At 35.9% G+C, this 20,489-nt stretch overlaps 1 protein-coding gene across 1 annotated transcript; it reads right to left on the bottom strand.

Moving 5' to 3' along the window:
• Nucleotides 1-10,073: 10,073 nt before the first annotated feature.
• LOC308346634 (olfactory receptor 11H6-like) lies at nucleotides 10,074-11,105 on the bottom strand (the record flags this gene model as incomplete). Its single annotated transcript, XM_080809697.1, has 1 exon — nucleotides 10,074-11,105. One exon carries the CDS (start codon nucleotides 11,103-11,105, stop codon nucleotides 10,074-10,076), a length of 1,032 nt encoding a protein of 343 aa, XP_080665823.1.
• Between the last annotated feature and the right edge of the window lie 9,384 nt (nucleotides 11,106-20,489).

A 20,489-nucleotide genomic window follows, 5' to 3' on the forward strand; every position in this document is an offset into this window, starting at 1 on the left:
ATAAAGATTAGAGTAGAACTAAATGAAATACAAAGGAAAAAAAAAAGAAAGAAAGAAAGGTTCAATGAAACCAAGAGCTAGTTCTTTGAAAAGATAATTAAAATTGGTAGATGTATATCCAGACTAATCAAGAAAGAACACAAATAAATGAAACCAGAAATGAAAGAGCAATATCAGCTGATACTACAGAAATACACAGGAGTATAAGAGAATACTATGAGAAATTACATGCCAACAAATTGGATGGACTAGAATAAATGGATACATCCCCAAGAAACATATATTGAACATCCTAAAAACATTTTCCAAAGATGAAACAGGAAGAAATTAAAAACCAGAACAAAACAACTGGTAGTAACAAAATCAAATCAACAACCCTAAAATTCCCAACAAATAAAAGCCCAGGACTTGATGGATTCACATGGAAATTCTAACAAATATTTATAGAACAGTTAACAGTGAGATTGGCTGAGCTGGTTAAGGGCCAACTCAGGTCATGATCTCAGGGTTACGAGATAGAGATCACACTGGGCTCCATGCTGCACACTGAATCTGCTTAAGATTCTCTCATCCTCTCTCCCTCTTCCTCTCCCCCTCTCTAAAAAAGATAATTAAAAAGGAACAATTAATACATGATACATTGCATCAACAAGAGAAATGAGAAAAATCATTCTATCACTCCAAAAGGTGGAGAAAAAGCATTTGACAAAGTACAACATCCATCCATGATAAAAACCCTCAACAAAGTAAGTTTAGAGGAAACATACTTCAACATAATAAAGGCCATATACGAAAAGACTCTTATCTAACATCATACTCAATGGTAAAAACCTGAGAGCTCTCCTTCTGAGATCAGGGATAAGACTAAGATGTTTGATTTCACCCCTTTTATTCTTCATAGAACTGGAAGCCCTAGCTATAACAATTAGACAAGAAAAAAAAATAGGCAACCATACTAGTAAAGAAGTTGTTCAACTGTCACTATTTGAAAATTACATGATCTACATACAGAAAACCCTAAAGACTCTACCAAAAGAAACAAAACAAATGAACAAAGTAAAAAAAGAAACAAACAAAAACCATATTCATAAATATAGAGAATAAGCGAATGATTACCAGAGGAGAGGTGGGTAGGGGCAATGCGTAAAACAGTAAAGAGGATTAAGAGTACACTTAACCATGATGAACACTCAGTAATGAATAGAATGTTGAATCACTATATTGTACGACTGAAAGTAATATAACACTATATGTTAATTATACTATAGTTAAAAAATAAAAAGAGAAAAATAAAGAGTTAACATCTCAAATTATTCAAAAAAAGAAAAGAAGAAGAAGAAGCTTCCAGTTCATTCTACAAGGCCAAACTAGACAGACTCCACAATAAAAACCAAACTACAGGCCAAAATCACTCATTAACACAGATGTAAAAATCCTTAACAAAATATTAGCAAATGAAATCCAAAAATACATTAAAAAAATCATTCACCATGATTAGGTGGGATTTATTCTGAGGATGCAAGGATGGTTTAGTATTTGCAAATCAATAAACATAATACACCATATCAAAAAAGGGAAGATAAGAATCATATGATCATCTTAATAGAAGCAGAAAAATGACAGTATATCATCCATTCATGACAAAAATCCTTAATGGGCACCTGGGTGATTCAATTGGTTGGGTGGTTGATTCTTGGTTTTGGCTCAAGTCATGAAACAAGAAATAAGCATAATGATGGCAGTGTCGCAGCCTAAAAACATTAGGGGTACTCTATTCAGTATGCTTTTTACACCCAATCCATTTTCCTTTGTTTTCTTTTTCTTTTTCCTTTGTTTTCTTTTTTGTTTTCATACTGAGGTATGATTGGCATATAAGAGATGATGGGGATTAATAAGTGCACTTGTGTGGGGGCGCCTGGGTGGCTCAGTGGGTTAAAGCCTCTGTCTTCAGCTCAGATCATGATCTCAGGGTTCTGGGATCGAGCCCCACATCGGGCTCTCTGCTCAGCAGGGAGCCTGCTTCCTCCTCTCTCTCTCTCTCTCTCTCTCTGCCTGCCTCTCTGCCTACTTGTGATCTATATCTGTCAAATAAATAAATAAAATCTTAAAAAAAAAGAAGTGCACTTGTGTGATAAGCACTGCATATTGTACAGAAGTGCTGAATCTCTATATTTTATACCTGAAACTAATACCACACTGTAAGTTAATTGGAATTTAAATAAAAACAAAAAGTTATCCATATTTAAAGTGTACCTCTTGATGTCAGAAACAAGTCTAAATCCTTGAAGTCATCATCCCTTTAACCCAAGAATGTCACCTGGATAAAATGAATACCTGCTTTAATTCCTTCCTCAAACAGCAATAAGCATGTGATATTCTGCAAGATGGCCACTATCAGAAATGCTCCCATTATAACATTTTATTTATACCAACATATCACAATTAAAAAAAAAACACCTAGCATACAAATGTTAAAAAATAAAGGGTGATAAATTTATCAAATCATTAAAATATGGTTTTCAAAGAGTTACATATGAAAATGTGAACATTATTCTTCATGTAGCAATAGATGGAAAATGAACCAAAAGTTTTGAAAACATTACTAACAGTTTAGACACAATAAAGCCTTTTCTTAACCATCTCTTGTTTTCCTTATATTTAAAGAATATTATTATTATATTTCACCATAATTATTACAATAATTCTACTAACTCTACCCTCCCTTTTATACTATATTCCACAATTGGCCTATTTTGTATGCTTTTTTTCAACAATTTATTTCTCATCCTATTCTCTGGTCCTGAACCAATGTTTCAAATGTCTCAGAGAAGTAATATTTCACAATATATGTTACAAATATTTAGTTTTAAAAGATTATATCAAGATTTGACAAACTAAAAGAAATAATCAAATATATTTCACTTGAATATGTGGTATAAGATAATCTTGAAGAGATTATCTTGTTTCAACAAAACATGAAACAGATGATTATGCAGTGACTCATATGGCTTTATAAACTGTGAAACACATACGAATATGCTAAAAGTTTTTGTGGAGCTTTTACTTCAGAGTAGTTATTTGGGGCCGCCTGGGTGGCTCAGTGGGTTAAAGCCTCTGCGTTTAGCTCAGGTCATGATCCTAGGGTCCTGGGATCAAGCCCCACATCAGGCTCTCTGCTCAGCAGGGAGCCTGCTTCCTCCTCTCTCTCTGCCTACTTGTGATCTCTGTCTGTAAAATAAATAAATAATATCTTTAAAAAAGGGGATGCCTGGGTGGCTCAGTTGGTTAAATAGCTGCCTTCAGCTCAGGTCATGATCCCAGGATCCTGGGATCAAGTCCCGCATTGGGCTCCTTGCTCAGCAGGGAGCCTGCTTCCCCCTCTGCCTGCTCTGCCTGCTGCTCCCTCTACTTGTGCTCTCTCTCTCTCTCTGACAAATAAATAAATAAGAATAATTTTTAAAAAGTTACCTTAAAAAAGTCTTTTAAAAAAACAGTAGTTATTTGGAACTTGCATATGATTTCAGTCTTAACAAATTCCTATTAAAAAGTCCAAATAAATTCAAAAGTTCTAAACATAACCTGCACTGAAAAATAATAATATAAACACCCAGAGGAGTAATTTTTGTGACCATGGATTAGAGAATTGTTTCTTATACTTGACACCAAAAGCAATAGCATTGTTATGTATTTAATCCAAAGGATACAAAGAACTCAAACTAAACAACTGAAAAACAGGTAATCATGTAAAAAATGGGCAGAAGACATGAACAGACACTTCTCCAAAGAAGGCATACAAATAGCTAACAGACACATGAAAAAATGTTTATCATCACTAGCCATCAGGGAAATTCAAATTAAAACCACATTGAAATACAACCTTATACCAGTTAGAATGGCCAAAATCAACAGGACAGGAAACAAGTGTTGGAGAAGATGCAGAGAAAGGGGAACCCTCTAACCACTGTTGGTGGGAATGCAAGTTGGTGCAGCCACTTTGGAAAACAGTGTGGAGATTCCTCAAAAAATTATAAATAGAGCTACCCTATGGCCCCACAATTGCACTACTGGGTATTTACCCCAAAGATACAGATGTAGTGAAAAGAAGGGCCATATGTACCCCAATGTTCATAGTAGCAATGTCCACAATAGCCAAACTGTGTAAAGAGCTGAGATAACCTTCAAAAGACAAAGGGATAAGGAAGATATGGTCCATATATACAACAGAATCTTATACAGCCGTCAGAAAGGATGAATACCCAACTTTTGTATCAACATGGACAGGACTGGAGGAGATTATGCTGCATGAAATAAGTCAAGCAGAGAAAGTCAATTATCATATGGTTTCATTTACTTGTGGAGTATAAGGAATAACATGGAGGACATTAGGAGAGAGGAAAAGTGAATTGGGGGAAATCGGAGGGGGAGATGAAAGATGAGAGACTGGATTCTGAGAAACAAACAGAGGGTTATGGAGGGGAGGGAGGTGGAGGGATGGGTTTGCCTGGTGGTGGGTATTATGGAGGGTATATATTGCATGGAGCACTGGGTGTGGTACATAAACAATGAATCTTGGAATACTGAAAAAAATAAAAGTAAGAGGTTAAAAAAATAAAGAATGCACAGGCTTAAAAAAAAAAAAGAACAAAACAAAAAACCAAAGGATACAAAAATAATGATTCAAAGGGACACAAGCACCTCAATTTTTACAGCAGCAATGTCCTCAATTGCCTAAATATGGAAAGAGACCAGATGTCCACTGATGGATGAATGGATAAAGATGATGCGGCATATATATATATATAGAGAGAGAGAATGGAATATTATTATTCAGCCATCAAAAAGAATGAAGTCTTGCCATTTGCAAAACATGGGTGGAACTAGAGGGTATTATGTGAAGCGAAATAAGTCATTCAGAGAAAGACAACTACTATATGATTTCACTCAGGTGAAATTTGTGGAATTTAAGAAACAAAACAGATGAACATAGGGGAAGGGAAGGAAAAATAAAATAAGGCAAAAACAGAGAGGCAAACCAAAGAGACTCTTAACTATGGGGAACAAACTGAAAGGTTTGGAGGGGATGTGGTTGGGGGGATGGGATAATTGCCTGATGGGCATTAAGGAGAGCAACTGAGGCAATGAGCACTGGGTGTTATATGCAACTGATCAATCACTAAACTCTACCCTGAAACTAATACTACATATTGGTTAACTAACTTGATTTCAAATAAAAATAAATTTAAAAATATATTTACGGGGCACCTGGGTGGCTCAGTGGGTTGAGCCTCGGCCTTTGGCTCAGGTCTTGATCTCAGGGTCCTGGGATCGAGCCCTGCATCAGGCTCTCTGCTCAGTGGGGAGCCTGCTTCCCTTCCTCTCTCTCTGTCTGCCTCTCTGCCTACCTGTGATCTCTGTCAAATAAAAAAAAATCTAAAATATATGTGTGTGTATATATATATATATATATATTTTTTTTTTAAGAAAGTAAAAAGCCTACAGATTAGGAGAAAGTAATTGCAAATTACATATCTGGTAAGGGACTTATGTCTAAAATATGTTATTAATACTTCCTACAATTCAACAATAAAAAGACAAATAACCCAGTTTAAGTGCTCAAAGGATTTGAATATATATTTCCCGAAAGAAGATAAACAAATGGCCAAAATAAGCACATGAAACAATGGCCAGTAACATTAAGGGAAATGTCAACGAAAATGAAAAGATAACATTTCACATCTACCAGGATGACTCAAGTCAAAAAAGCAAAAAAAAAAAAAAAAAATAAATAAATAAATAACAAATATTGGTGAAAATACAGAGAAAGTTGAAATCCACATTATATACATTGTGAGTATGATATAAAAATGTTGTAGCTTCTTTGGAAAATAGTCTGACAGTTCCTCAAAATGTCCAATTTACAGTTAACTTATGATCCAGCAATTCTACTCACAGGGATATACCCTATGGAAGTGAAAAAGGTTCAAATAAAGATCATGACTGTTCACAGCAGCATTACTAATAATAGTCACAAAACAGAAACTACTCAAATGTCCAGCTGTTGAATAGATAAGGAAATGCTTTATATTCAAAAGATAGAATTCTATACAGCCATGAAAAGAAACAGTACTGATACATGCTGTGACATAAATGAACCTTGTAAACATTATCCGAAGGGAAAGAAAGAAGCCAGTCACAAAATGCCACATATTGTAGGATTTCATTTATGTGATGTCCAGATTAGGTAAGTAAAATGGACAGTGGTTGCAAGAATTTGAGAGAAGGGAGAGTAGGGTACAGGGAGAGTTATTGCATACAGGCTTTCTTTGTAGAATAAGGAAAATTCTAGTTGAGAGTATGTGATATAGCATTCTTGAGACTGCGAGTAAAGGTATATCTAGTAACTCCAGCAACTATAGCAGTACCTGACAGCTACTAGTCATTACACCCTAACTTACAGTAGGCAAAAATGGGCATATCAGGAAAAGGAAAAGCATTGTTCATCCTAAATAAAGCTCTTATCAAAAACAATTCTTAGGGGGCACCTGGGTGGCTCAGTGGGTTAAAGCCTCTGCCTTCGGCTCAGGTCATGATCCCAGGATCCTGGGATTGAGCCCCACATCAGGTTCTCTGCTCAGGGGGAGCCTGCTTCCCTCCCTCTCTCTGTCTGCATCCCTGCCTACCTGTGATCTCTGTCAAATGAATAAACAAAATATTTGAAAAAAAATTCTTGGAAGTAAATATATAAAAGAAAAATTGCATTGGCAATTGCACTGGCAAACGTCTGGATCTAAATATTCAGAGTAGTTTCACTAAAACCTGGTGAGAAAGTGGGGAGACATGTAATTATGATCAATGATGAATCACCTTTCATAAGACTATATCTTGCCCTGTTTTTAGTATTGACACAAGAATTAACATTTAAATGTTGTTTTCTAAATTCAGCATATATATAAAGTATCATGTCATCTGCAAAGAGAGAGTTTGACTTCTTCTTTGCCAATCTGAATACATTTTATTTCTTTTTATTGTCTGATTGTTGCTGCTAGGACTTCTAGTACTATGTTGAACAAGAATGGCGAGAGTAGACATCCTTGTCATGTTCCTGACCTTAAAGGGGAGGCTGTCAGTATTTTCCCATGGAGGATGATATTTGCTGAGGGTTTTTCATGGATAGATTTTATGAAGTTGAGGAATGCTCCCTTTACCCATATACTTTGAATCGTTTTAATCAGGAACGGATGCTGTATCTTGTCAAATGTTTTTTCTGCATCAATTGAGAGGACCATGTGGTTCTTCACTTTTCTCTTATTGATATTTTATATCACATTGATTGATTTGCAAATGTTGAACCACCCTTGCATCCCATGGATAAATCCTACCTGGTCATGGTGGATTATCTTTCTAATGTACTGTTGGATCCTATTAGCGAGGATCTTGTTGAGAATCTTGGCATTCATATTCATCAGGGATATTGGTCTGAAATTCTTTTTGGTGGGGTCTTTGCCTGGTTTGGGGATCAGGGTAATGCTGGCTTCATAAAAAGAGTCTGGAAGTTTTCCTTCTGTTTCTATTTTTTGAAACAGCTTCAGGAGAATAGCTATTATTTCTTCTTTGAATGTTTGGTAGAATTCTCCAGGGAATCCGTCAGGTCTTGGGCTCTTGTTTTTGGGGAAGTTTTATGATCACTGCTTCAATCTTGTTACTAGATATTGGTCTATTCAGGTTGTCAATTTCTTCCTGATTCAGTTTTGGAAGTTTATAGGTTTCCAGGAATGCATCCATTTCATCTAGGTTGCTCAACTTACTGGCATATAACTGTTGATAATAATTTCTGATGACTGTTTCTGTTTCCTTGATGTTAGTTGTGATATCTCCCTTTCCATTCATAATTTTATTAATTTGGATCCTCTCTCTTTTCTTTTGGATTAGTTTGGTCAATGGTTTATTTATCTTATTGATTCTTTCAAAAAAACCAGCTTCTAGTTTCATCGATGTGTTCTACTGTATCTCTAGTTTCTGTCTCATTGATCTCTGCTCTAATCTTGATTATTTCCCTTCTTGTGTGTGGGGTTGTCTTAATTTGCTGTTGATTCTCCAGTTCTTTAAGGTGTAAAGAGAGCTGGTGTATTCTGGATTTTTCAATTTTTTTGAGGGAGACTTGGATTGCTATGCATTTCTACCTTAGGACTGCCTTTACCTTATCCCTTAAGTTTTGGACCAAAGTGTTTTCATTCTCATTTCATTTCATTCCTGGTTGATCCAAACATTCTTAAGCAGGGTGGTCTTTAGCTTCCACGTATTTGAATTCCTTCCAAACTTTTACTTGTGGTTGAGTTCCAGTTTCAAAGCATTGTGGTCTGAGAAAGATTCTACCCCCAAACTACTAGAACTCATACAGCAATTCAGTAATGTGGCAGGATTAAAAATCAATGTACAGAAATCAGTTGCTTTCTCATACACTAACAATGAAAATATAGAAAGGGAAATTAGAGAATCAATTCCATTTACTATAGCACCAAGAACCATAAGATACTTGGGAAGAAACTTAACCAAAGCGGTAAAGGATCTGTACTTGAAGAACGACAGAACACTCATGAAATAAATTGAAGAAGACACAAAAAGATGGAAGAGCATTCTGTGCTCATGGATTGGAAGAATAAACATTGTTAAAATGTCTATACTGCTTAGAGAAATCTATACTTTCAATGCCATCCTGATCAAAATTCCACCGGCATTTTTCAAAGAGCTGGAACAAACAACCCTAAATTTTGTATGGAACCAGAGGAGATCCCAAATTGCTAAGGAAATGTTGAAAAACAAAACTGGGAGTATCACGTTGCCTGATTTCAAGCTTTACTACAAAGCTGTGATCACCAATACAGCATGGTACTGGCACAAAAACAGACACATAGACCAGTGGAACAGAGTATAGAGCCCAGGTATGGGCCCACAACTCTATGGTCAAATAATCTCCAACAAAGCAGGAAAAAATATACAGTGGAAAAAAGACCGTCTCTTCAATAAATTGTTCTGGGAAAACTGGACAGCTATGTGTAGAAGAATGAAACTCAACCATTCTCTTATAACATACACAAAGATAAACTTGAAATGGATAAAAGGGGGTGCCTGGGTGGCTCAGTGCATTAAAGCCTCTGCCTTCGGCTCAGGTCATGATCCCAGGATCCTGGGATCCAGCCCCACATTGGGCTCTCTGCTCAGCAGGGAGCCGGCTTCTGTATCTCTCTCTCTGCCTGCCTGTCTGCCTACTTGTGATCTCTGTCAAATAAATAAATAAAATTTTAAAAAAATGGATAAAAGACCTCAATGTGAGGCAGGAATCTATCAAAATCCTAGAGGAGAACTTAGGCAGTAACCTCTTTGACAACGGCCACAGCAACTTCTTTCAAGATATGTTTCCAAAGGCAAAGGAAATGAAACCAAAAATGAACTTTTGGGACTTCATCAAGATCAAAAGCTACTGCACAGCAAAGGAAACAGTCAACAAAACAAAGAGGCAACCCACGGAATGGGAGAAGATATTCGCAAATGACATTACAAACAAAGGGCTGATATCCAAGATCTATAAAGAACGCCTCAAACTCAACACACACAAAACAGATAATTACATCAAAAAATGGGCAGAAGATATGAACAGACACTTCTCCAAAGAAGACATACAAATGGCTAATAGACACATGACAAAATGTCCATCATCTAAATTCAGCATACATAAATTTTGACTCACTTGAGAAAATTTTAGCAATAAATGTAACATAAAGGTCAGATTGACTTCATGTATGCATGTGTGTGTGATATTAGCAGCAAAATTTTAACTAGTATTAAATCTAAGGGTTAGAAAGATTAGTGATTTTTCCTTTTTATTTGAATTTGAAAGATTTTACTATTGATAATTATCCCTAATAATAAAAATGAAGAGATGGATACAGTTTATAAACATTCTATTACAATGACTGTTCCTCAACCCAAAGATATTTAATTCCATTTATACAACTGAATATCAAGCTTTTAATTATTTATTTACATACATTTTTTCAGTTGTGAACAAAAGTACTTCAAAGATTTCTTCCATGCCTCTGACTAAATCTCACAATCCTGAATAATTTTCTCAGAGCTACCTTCATCTCCTTATTTCGGAAACTATAGATCAAGGGGTTGAAAAGAGGAGTTAAAACAGAATAGAACAAACTCAGAATCTTCTGTATCTCAGCTGGATTGCCTGCTGTTGGGCTTACATATATGACCATGATAGAGCCATAGAACAAGGACACCACAGCCAGATGGGAGCCACATGTGGAGAAGGCCTTGTGCTGACCTTCTTCTGAGGGGACCCTCAGCACAGCTCTAATCACCAGGATGTAGGTGCTGGTAATAAAAAGGAAGGTGGAGAAAATGATTACTGAGTTATAGATGGCACAGATGATCTCAGTGGCAGGAGCTGGCACACAGGACAGCTTTATAAGGATATCTGGGTCACACAGGAAGTGATCAATCTTCTTGGAACAACAAAATGGGAGTTGAGAGATGAGGTTCATAGGCAACAGGAAGTATAGGAAGCCACACACCCAGCACCCAGCTCCTATTCTGATGCAGCGCTGAATAGTCATGACAGTGGGGTAGTGCAGGGGCCTGCAGATAGCAAGGTACCTGTCAAAGGCCATGGCAGACAAGAAGAAGGTCTCGGTGGCACCCATGGAGAAGAAGAAGTAGGACTGGAGGAAGCAGCCATAGAAGGAGATGGTGCTGGTCTCAGAGAGTAAGTTGGCCAGCATATTAGGCACAATGGAGGTGATAAACCAGATCTCCAGGAAAGAAAAATTGGCCAGCAGGATGTACATTGGAGTTTGCAGTCGATGGTTCCACCTCACAGCACAGATAATGCACAGATTTCCAGTTAGTGTCAGAATATAAGTCCCAGAGAAGACTGAAAAGAGGAAAACCTGAATTTCACAGGTATAAGAGAAGCCCAAAAGGATGAATTCACTCACAGAGCTAGAGCAATTATTTATGTTCAAATATTCATTTGTTTGTAATGCTGTAGGAACAACAAATTTCCATGAGATAAATGACCTTTTAGTATTACTCATTAAGGCAAATATATTGATTACGATTATATCACTCTGCATGTCAATAAAATAATAATATAACTCATGGAGAAATATCTTCATTATTTTTAACTGTTCATAGTCCTATTCTAGATATAACAAATATAAAGTGAACAGATACTTGCCTGTCATCCTGAGTGTTACAATCAAAATTGTTGGTATTGACAATAAGCAATTCTATATACAAAGATCTACAATGTTTGGTCAAGCAGTTAATGAATACAGACTGAAAGAATACAGCTAAGAGATAACTCAGCATTTTTAACATACAAAGATATTAAGATAATAATATTCATTAATCTTTGCTCTATTTGTGAGAGAAAAATGTCAAGTGGATTTGAAGACAATATCCAATTTGTTAAGTACTATATGCAAGATAATTAATGTTTTATTAATTAATAAATAATTTTTTTGTTAGGTTATGGACAATACTCATATCTATTTTAGAATAGATTATAAGTCAATGTTAAAATGAGATTTAAAAAATTAACAGACAGGAAGCAAAAAGTTGTTGGCATGGATGTGGGGAAAGGGGAACCCTCTTACACTGTTGGTGGAAATGCAAGCTGAACACTACAATGCCATATGATTGGTAAGGAGGGTAAGTCTTCAACTCTCAGGTGTTTTATATGGAAAGGACAAAGACTCAAAAGTTATGTCTAGAAAATAGTGGTTCTCATAGTATGGTCAGGAACTCCTGATAGTCTCTGAAGATTTTTCAGGGCATTAGGGTCAAAAGTAATTTCACAATAATGCTAAGATATAATTTGCTTTATTCACTCTTATTTTTTCTTGATTACTGAATGGAGTTTTCTAGACTGCATGATGGGTGATCTCCTGCCAAAATGTTTGCTCTGACAGCAAATGTTTGGTGATTCAAACCAAACAACATCCTACTGTTTTCTCTTAAAGTAAACTTTAAAGAAATTTATTAAAAATATTTAAAAACACAATACTTTCCATTGATTTTTGTTATGTTGACAAAAGTAATTATCTTTGAATTGACATTTATGGTAATCTGATTACTTTATTATTGCCACTTTAAAAGGAATTTAGTATAAACTTTATTTTTTGTTTTAATTTCTAAGTGGTAAATATGAATAGCTATAACTCATATGAACAAAACCACTTTGGGGTATTTGATGAGTTTTAAGATTTAGAGGGGTCCTGAAATCATCAAGTTTGAAAACCACTTAATTTGCAAAAATTACATCTATCTATAAATAAAATGAAAAGATTAGATTTTTTGTTTTGGTTTGGTTTGGGTTTGGAATCGCATAGATAGTTGCATGTTAAGCTGTAAATAACACTGTGAGGTCATAGCAGATTTCAAGTATACAAATTATTAACTATTGCTACCATACTGTACATTAGATCTGTAGAACTTACTCATCTTGTAACTGAAGAGAAGTAAAAGTACTACAGGAGGTGATGGATAATTAATTTGGTTAATTAGTTTGACTGTTGCCATCATTTTATGATGTATATCAAATCATGTCATTATACCCTTAATACATACAATTTTTGTCATTTTTACCTCAATAAAGTTGGCAAAAATGAACTATAAAATAGGACAGTTTGGAAATTAAGAGCAAATAAAGAAGAAAAATAAATTAATCCATATTACTAAAGTCTTAATTATGAATTCACATATATTCATAGTCTTTAAAGGAATTATATACTTTTAAGGTTTTTCTTAAAAACAAACTTTGAAATTTGAAAAGTAACAGACTCATACTTAGGAAGAATTTTTCTAAAACAGTAATTTCATCTAAATTCCAAAGTAATCACAGATAAAAACCCAGACTGATGCCCTGGATTTAGTATGTAGACAGTGTTACAAAATTGCAGCCCACTTAACCCCTCAATAATCTCCTATTACTTCTGCCATCAACTTTGGGTTTTCCCTCTTCGTGTTTTTCTTCATTTATTCTACTATTTCTTTATGTGTGTGGAAATGTCTCTAAACATCTTAGTGTCTACCTATTTTTCTTTGTTTCATTTGGCTTTTTTCTATTATGAGTACATGCATGCATGTGTGTGTGTGTGTGTATGTGTGAATATTTTGCAATTCTTTCCACATCTATAATTTATTCACATGTGATTACATCTTCTCCAGATTTCATAAAACAACTGCCTGGAGTCTAACCTTCTAGCCAGTCAAGTTCTTTCTCTTGCCTCCTCCCCCAACTTTGTATTTACCTTCTCTTTTCATAATCTATTTCTCCAGTGTAACTGAATATGTATGAAAGTTAAATATATTTCATTTTATATATGGACACACATATATACACATACATATTACATATATTTATGGAACGAGAGAGGATGTGTTTTTACAAATATTTTCAAGTTGAAAAACTGATGAGTAAAATACTTCTTTCTTCAAAAGGAAATTTTTTTAAGATTTTATTTATTTGTCAGAGAAAGAGAGCACAAAGGCAGGCAGCGTAGCAGGCAGAGAGACAGAAGGAGAAGGAGGCCCCACACTGAGCAGGGAGCCTGATGCAGGGCTGGATCCCAGAACCCTGGGATCATGACCTGAGTCGAGGGCAGCCATTTAACCCACTGAGCCACATATACATCCCTCGAAAGGAAATACATCTTAAAGATATTCATAAAAATCCTCATCTTTAACATATAAAAAACATTTTGCAGATTGAAATAAGGACAGGAATGTGAGCAAAACTTAAAAATACAGAATAGAAAAAATACAGATACCCTGAAAGTAGAATGTTGCGTAGTAGAAAACATCATTAAACAAGGCTTAGAAAAGACAAATTACTTATTAGACATTAAAGTCAAATATGTATCATTCATAAAGCTATGTCAAAGTTCACTGTGCTCAAAGAGGCTGATCCTCAACTTCTGCAAAACATGAATAAAATTTCCTTCTTTCTTATCCTCTAAAAATAACAGAAATTAACAGGGCAATAGGCAATATATCACTTGAGTTTCATTGAAGGAAACAGTCACTTACTGGAAACACATTCACTTACTGGAATTTTCTCTACCTGCAGACCCCAACTCCTACACAGAGCAATACAAATGGGGAACTAGCAAACTACTTTAAGAGTTCTAATACATTTTTGAAGTAACATTTGCTTATAAGCTCTAAAAAAATGCCTGGCTTTGATCCTGAAGAAAAAATATTTTCATAATTCATATATTAAGTGGTGGAATATAAAACTAGGAATGGGTAGAAGGGGGACATAGAGGGGCTCGGAGTCATGTGAGCTTTACCTTACCTGCAGATACAAGATGGGTACCATAGAAATCTGTATGGTTGAACACCATTTTCTATATCACAGTGAAAACTCTAGTCTCAGATCTCAGAAAAAGAACAAATATAATAGTGTTCCATGCACTACTGTGGGGATTCATAGAACTGTGGACCCTTTTAGGAGAAGAACATCACAAAACCAGTCATGGGCCTCTTCAGGCTTGCCCTCTTATACTTCTCTTGCTTATATAAACTGACAAAGCAACAGGAAACTTGACAGTTGAAAAGAGAATCATAGTCTCATGATCTACACAGAACAAAATGAACAACTGAAATAGGAAGCCCTTTTACTTTCTGTGAGGATCATCTTCGGGGAGTGGCTCTCTAGAGAGGGAATTTATAAAACAATGGCCCCATTTCCTGACTCCACATGCTGGAATTTGTTCAAATTCAAACACGTTTCCCTACTTTATTTTTTTTTTAATTTTTTATTCCTTTTCAGCGTAACAGTATTCATTGTTTTTTCACCACACCCAGTGCTCCATGCAATCCATGCCCTCCCTAATACCCACCACCTGGTTCCCCCAACCTCCCACCCCCCCGCCCCTTCAGAACCCTCAGGTTGTTTTTCAGAGTCCATAGTCTCTCATGGTTCACCTCCTCTTCCAATTTCCCTCCACTCCCTTCTCCTCTCCATCTCCCCTTGTCCTCCATGTTATTTGTTATGCTCCACAAATAAGTGAAACCATATGATACTTGACTCTCTCTGCTTGACTTATTTCACTCAGCATAATCTCTTCCAGTCCCGTCCATGTTGCTACAAAAGTTGGGTATTCATCCTTTCTGATGGAGGCATAATACTCCATAGTGTATATGGAACACATCTTCCTTATCCATTCGTCCATTGAAGGGCATCTTGGTTCTTTCCACAGTTTGGCGACCATGGCCATTGCTGCTATAAACATTGGGGTACAGATGGCCCTTCTTTTCACTACATCTGTATCTTTGGGGTAAATACCCAGTAGTGCAATTGCAGGGTCATAGGGAAGCTCTATTTTTAATTTCTTGAGGAATCTCCACACTGTTCTCCAAAGTGGCTGCACAAACTTGCATTCCCACCAACAGTGTAAGAGGGTTCCCCTTTCTCCCCATCCTCTCCAACACACGTTGTTTCCTGTCTTGCTAATTTTGGCCATTTTAACTGGTGTAAGATGGTATCTCCATGTGGTTTTAATTTGAATCTCCCTGATGGCTAGTGATGATGAACATTTTTTCATGTGTCTGATAGCCATTTGTATGTCTTCATTGGAGAAGTCTGTTCCTATCTTCTGCCCATTTTTTTATATGATTATCTGTTTTGTGTGTGTTGAGTTTGAGGAGTTCTTTATAGATCCTGGATAGAAAGTTTTTAATCACTTCAGATTTTAACACACCTCTCTTGGTAACTAGGAAAACAGATAAAAAATATCAGTAAGATTTTAGATGTATTAGCATGAGTAACTAACTTAAACTGACATATGTAAAAACTAAAATCATAGTTGGGCAATAACCCCAAAATGCACAATCTTTTGCAAGAGCACATAGAACACTTACCAAAATAACCACTTTTCTGGTCCAAAATGCAAGTCTTAACAAGGGTTAAAAGCATAGATTTTATGTTCTCAGACAACTGTAGAATTAAGTAGGAAATCTGTAACATAAAGTTAACAATACTGAAAAAGAAAAAAAAAAAAGAAAAAAGGAAAACCCCAGATATTAAGAATAGAAAATTTTAAACGGCATCACTACAAGTCCTACACACACTAAATGGTTAATAAGGGAATATTATGAACCACTTCAGTAAAAATTTATTTTTTGAAAGAGAGAGCCAGAAGAGTGGGGGCAAGGGGTGAGAAACTCTGACTGACTGAGCCACCCAGGCACCCCTTGAGTAAATTTTAACTTTTAGACAATGAATGAAAAAACTGAAACGCAGAGTAGACCAAAACTACAACCATTAAATATGGAAAATTTTAACAATGTCAAGCATATTAATGCTATTGAATCTTTAACTTAAAACCATCTCCAAAAACTCCAGGCCTAAGCAGTTTCATTGATGAATGCTTTCAAATATTCATGGAAAATATTTACATGATTATTCTTTCCAGCACCAGGAGACTACATATTCTTCTCAAGCACACGCAGAATATTTTCCAGAGCATAAATTAAGTCACAAAACAAGCCTTAAAATAGATAGGAAGATTGAAATAATAGTATTTTCTCCAGCCATAATGACATGAAACCAGAAATGAGTAACAGGAAGAAAACTAGAAAATTCACAAATGTGTGGAAATTAAACAACACACTCCTGAACAACCAATGGGTAAAAGAAGAAATCAAAAGGGAAATAAAAAAAATAACTGAAACAGGGACACCTGGGTGGTGGCTCTGTTTTTAAGCATCCGACTCTTGATTTTGGATCAGGTCATGATCTCAGAGTTGTGGGACTAAGCCCCTCCCCACCCCATTTGTGTTCTCCTCCTCTTTCTTTTTCTCTCAATAAATATAAATAAAAAATAACTAAAATAAATGAAAATGTGCACACAACATATTAAAACTTATGGTGAGCAGCAAAAGTTTTAAGAGGTAAGTTTACAGATAAAGGCATACATTAAGAAGAAAGATACCAAATGAAAAGCATGATTTTACACTTCAAGGAACTAGAAAAAGAATAATCAAATCCAAAGTTAATAGAAGAAGGAAATAACAGCAATCAAAGCAGAAACAAGTGAAATGGAGAACAGAAACCCAATAGAAATGATCAATAACGGATGAGTGGATAGAGAAGATATGTTCCATATATACTATGGAGTATTGTGCCTCCATCAGAAAGGATGAATACCCAACTTTTGTAGCAACATGGACAGGACTGGAAGAGATTATGCTAAGTGAAATAAATCAAGCAGAGAGAGTCAATTATATGGTTTTGCTTATTTGGGAAGCATAAGGAATAACACGGAAGACACGGGGAAATGGAGAGGAGAAGGGAGTTGGGGAAATTGGAGGGGGAGATGAACCATGAGAGACTGTGGACTCTGAGAAAGGAACTGAGGGTTTTGGAGGGGAGGGGGGTGGGAGGTTGGGTGAGCCTGGTGGTGGGTATTATGGAGGGCATGTATTGCATGGAGCACTGGCTGTGGTGCATAAACAATGAATTCTGGAACACTGAAAAGAAATTTTAAAAAATGAAAAAGAAATCTCTTAGAAATCATTATAGTTCATCACTTGGCAAAAAAAAAAAAAAAAAGAAATGATTAATAAAACTAAGAGCTGTTTTTTTTAAAGTTAAAGAAAACTGACAAAGCCTTAGCTAGACTAAGAAAAAGAGAAAGAAGACTAAATAAAATCTGAAATAAAAGGGGAGACATTATAAATGATACAACAGAGATATAAAAGAATCATGAGACTACTATGAATAACTGCATGCCAACAAATTGGATAACCTAGGAGAAATGGATAAATTCTGGGAAAAACTACAACTTATAAACACTGAATCATGAAGAAACAGAAAACTTGAATATACCAATAACAAGTGAAGAGATTGCATCAGTAACCAAATGACTCCCAACAAAGAAAAGCACAGGACCAGATGATTTCACTGGTAAACACTATAAAATATTAAAGAGGAACTGACAGTCTTCCACAGAAGATGGTGGAATAGAAGGATCTCAAACTCACCTCCTCCTATGAATGCGAATAGGTAACACACACATCAGTGTAAAAATAACCCAGAAACTGACCCGAAGACTGGCAGAAGAGACACTCCACAACTAACCATAGAAAAGAGGTCTCAGAGAAGAGGGTCGGAGGGCAGAGACAAGACTGGAAGCCAAGATGATCCACAGGATTGTCTGCAGGAGGGAATGATCAGGCAGGTATGAAGAAGATAGAGGACCAGGCCCTCACACTGATTACCCCAAGCAAAAGGGACCCACAAAGGGAAGAAGAATTCACAGAACATTTGGCTTTGAAAACAAGAGGAGCCTAACAACTGGAACTAAAAATCAGTGCTCTTGCCCAAAGAGTGGAGACCCCACACTTAAAGGGACAGCAGAACAAATAGCCCCACTGAGACACAGCACAGAGGCAGCAGTTTAAAAAATGCCTGGAGTATATGAAAGATTTATTTCCTCATCTGAGAGTATGTATTGGAGGGCATGTATTGGAGGGGCAAGGGATCTTTAGGAGACTTCTCCGAGAACCAAAGAGTAGGCTGGCACCATTTACATCTCCTACACCCTAGCCTAGATACAAGGACAACTGCAGGAATCAGCACAGTTCCAACACTTCCCCCAGCTTGCTAACAGTGTGCCCCACCCTGGAACACTTCTGCAAATCTCCCCCTTCCATTCCAGCTGGCTTTGGTAGGACTTTTTCCAGGTGGTTACATGTTTCCTCACACAGCTGATCACCATGGATCTACTGAAAGAGAGATGATATTTGCAAATGACAGGGTAGGTATCCAAAATATATAAAGAACTCATACAACTGAACACCAAAAATCCCCATAAAATAACACTTAAAAATGGGCAGAAGACATAAAAAGACATTTCTCCAAAGAAGATATACAGATGGCCAACAGACATATGAAAAGATGCTCAACAGCTGTCATCATCAGGGAAATGTGAATCAAAACCACAATGAGGTATCACCTCACACCTGTCAGAATGACTAAAAGCAAAAACACAAGAAACAACAAATGCGGTTTTATTGGTGGGAATACAAACCAGTGCAACCACTGTGGAAAACAGTATGAAGCTTCCTCAAAAAATTCAAAACAGAATTACACTGTGTTTCATTAATTCTACTATGGAGTATTTACCCAAAGAATACAAAACCACTATTTCAAAAAGATATATACACTCTTATGTTTATTACAGCATTATTTGTGATAGTGAAGATACGGAAGCAACCCATGTCCATCAATACATGAATTGATAAATAAAATGTGGTATATATATTTAATGCAATTTTATTCCTCAACCATAAAAAAGAATGCAACATTGCCATTTGCAATAACATGTGTGGAGAGGGATAGAGGGTATAATGCTAAGTGAAAAAAAGTCAGAGAAAGACAGATACCATATGACTCCACTCATATGTATAATTTAAGAAACAAAACAAATGAGCAAAGAAAAACAAAAGGGACAAACCAAGAAACGTACTCTTAGTCTTTTTATTATTTGTACAAGTCAGTGATAATATGTCTGTTTCATTCAATTATTTTTCTAAAAATCTCTTGGTTCAGACAAATTCTCATATTTGCAGGTTCATTTGCTTTCAGTTATTTACTATATATTTTGCCAGAGATAATTATTATTACTTTTAAAGTGATCACATTTACATGACTATAGTATCACTTAGTGTAGACCTTAGTTTAATTTACCATAAATTGAGAAAAGAAGTACATTGATGCTTGTAGATATCACCCATTGATTAAAATATCACTTCTGCCACATTTACTACAATTTCAATAGATTAGAAGGTACAACATGAATTCTTTCAAGAATTCTATCATGCTTTTTAAAAATTTAAAAATTTTTTTTATAAACATATAATGTGTTATTAGCCCTAGGGGTACAGGTCTGTGAATCACCAGGTTTACACACTTCACAGCACTCACCATATCACATACCCTCCCCAATGTTCATAACCCCACCACCCTCTCCCTACCCCCCTCCTACCCCTCTGCCACCCTCAGTTTGTTTTGTGACATTGACAGTCTCTTATGGTTTGTCTCCCTCCCGATCCCATCTTGTTTCATTTTTTCTAAGAAACATACTCTTAACTATATGGAACAAACTAATGGCTACCAGAGGGGAGGTGAGTGAGGATGGATGAAACAGGTGAAGAAGATTAAGAGTACAGTTATCATGATAAGGACTAGATCAAGATTTGACAAATACATAAGCAGATTCCTCCTAAAAATGTGTGCTATGAAATAATCTATTCAGGGATATCAAAACCATAAAATTAAAAAAAATGATTATACTTTGACTCATATGACCCTATAAACTTTGTGACATATTTGAATATGCCATCAAGTGTTTGAAGAGCTTTTATTTCGAAGGAGTGATTTGGAGCTTGCATTTGATTCCTCTCTT

The sequence above is a fragment of the Martes martes genome, assembly GCF_963455335.1.
Source record: "Martes martes genome assembly, chromosome: 7".
NCBI lineage: Eukaryota > Metazoa > Chordata > Mammalia > Carnivora > Mustelidae > Martes > Martes martes.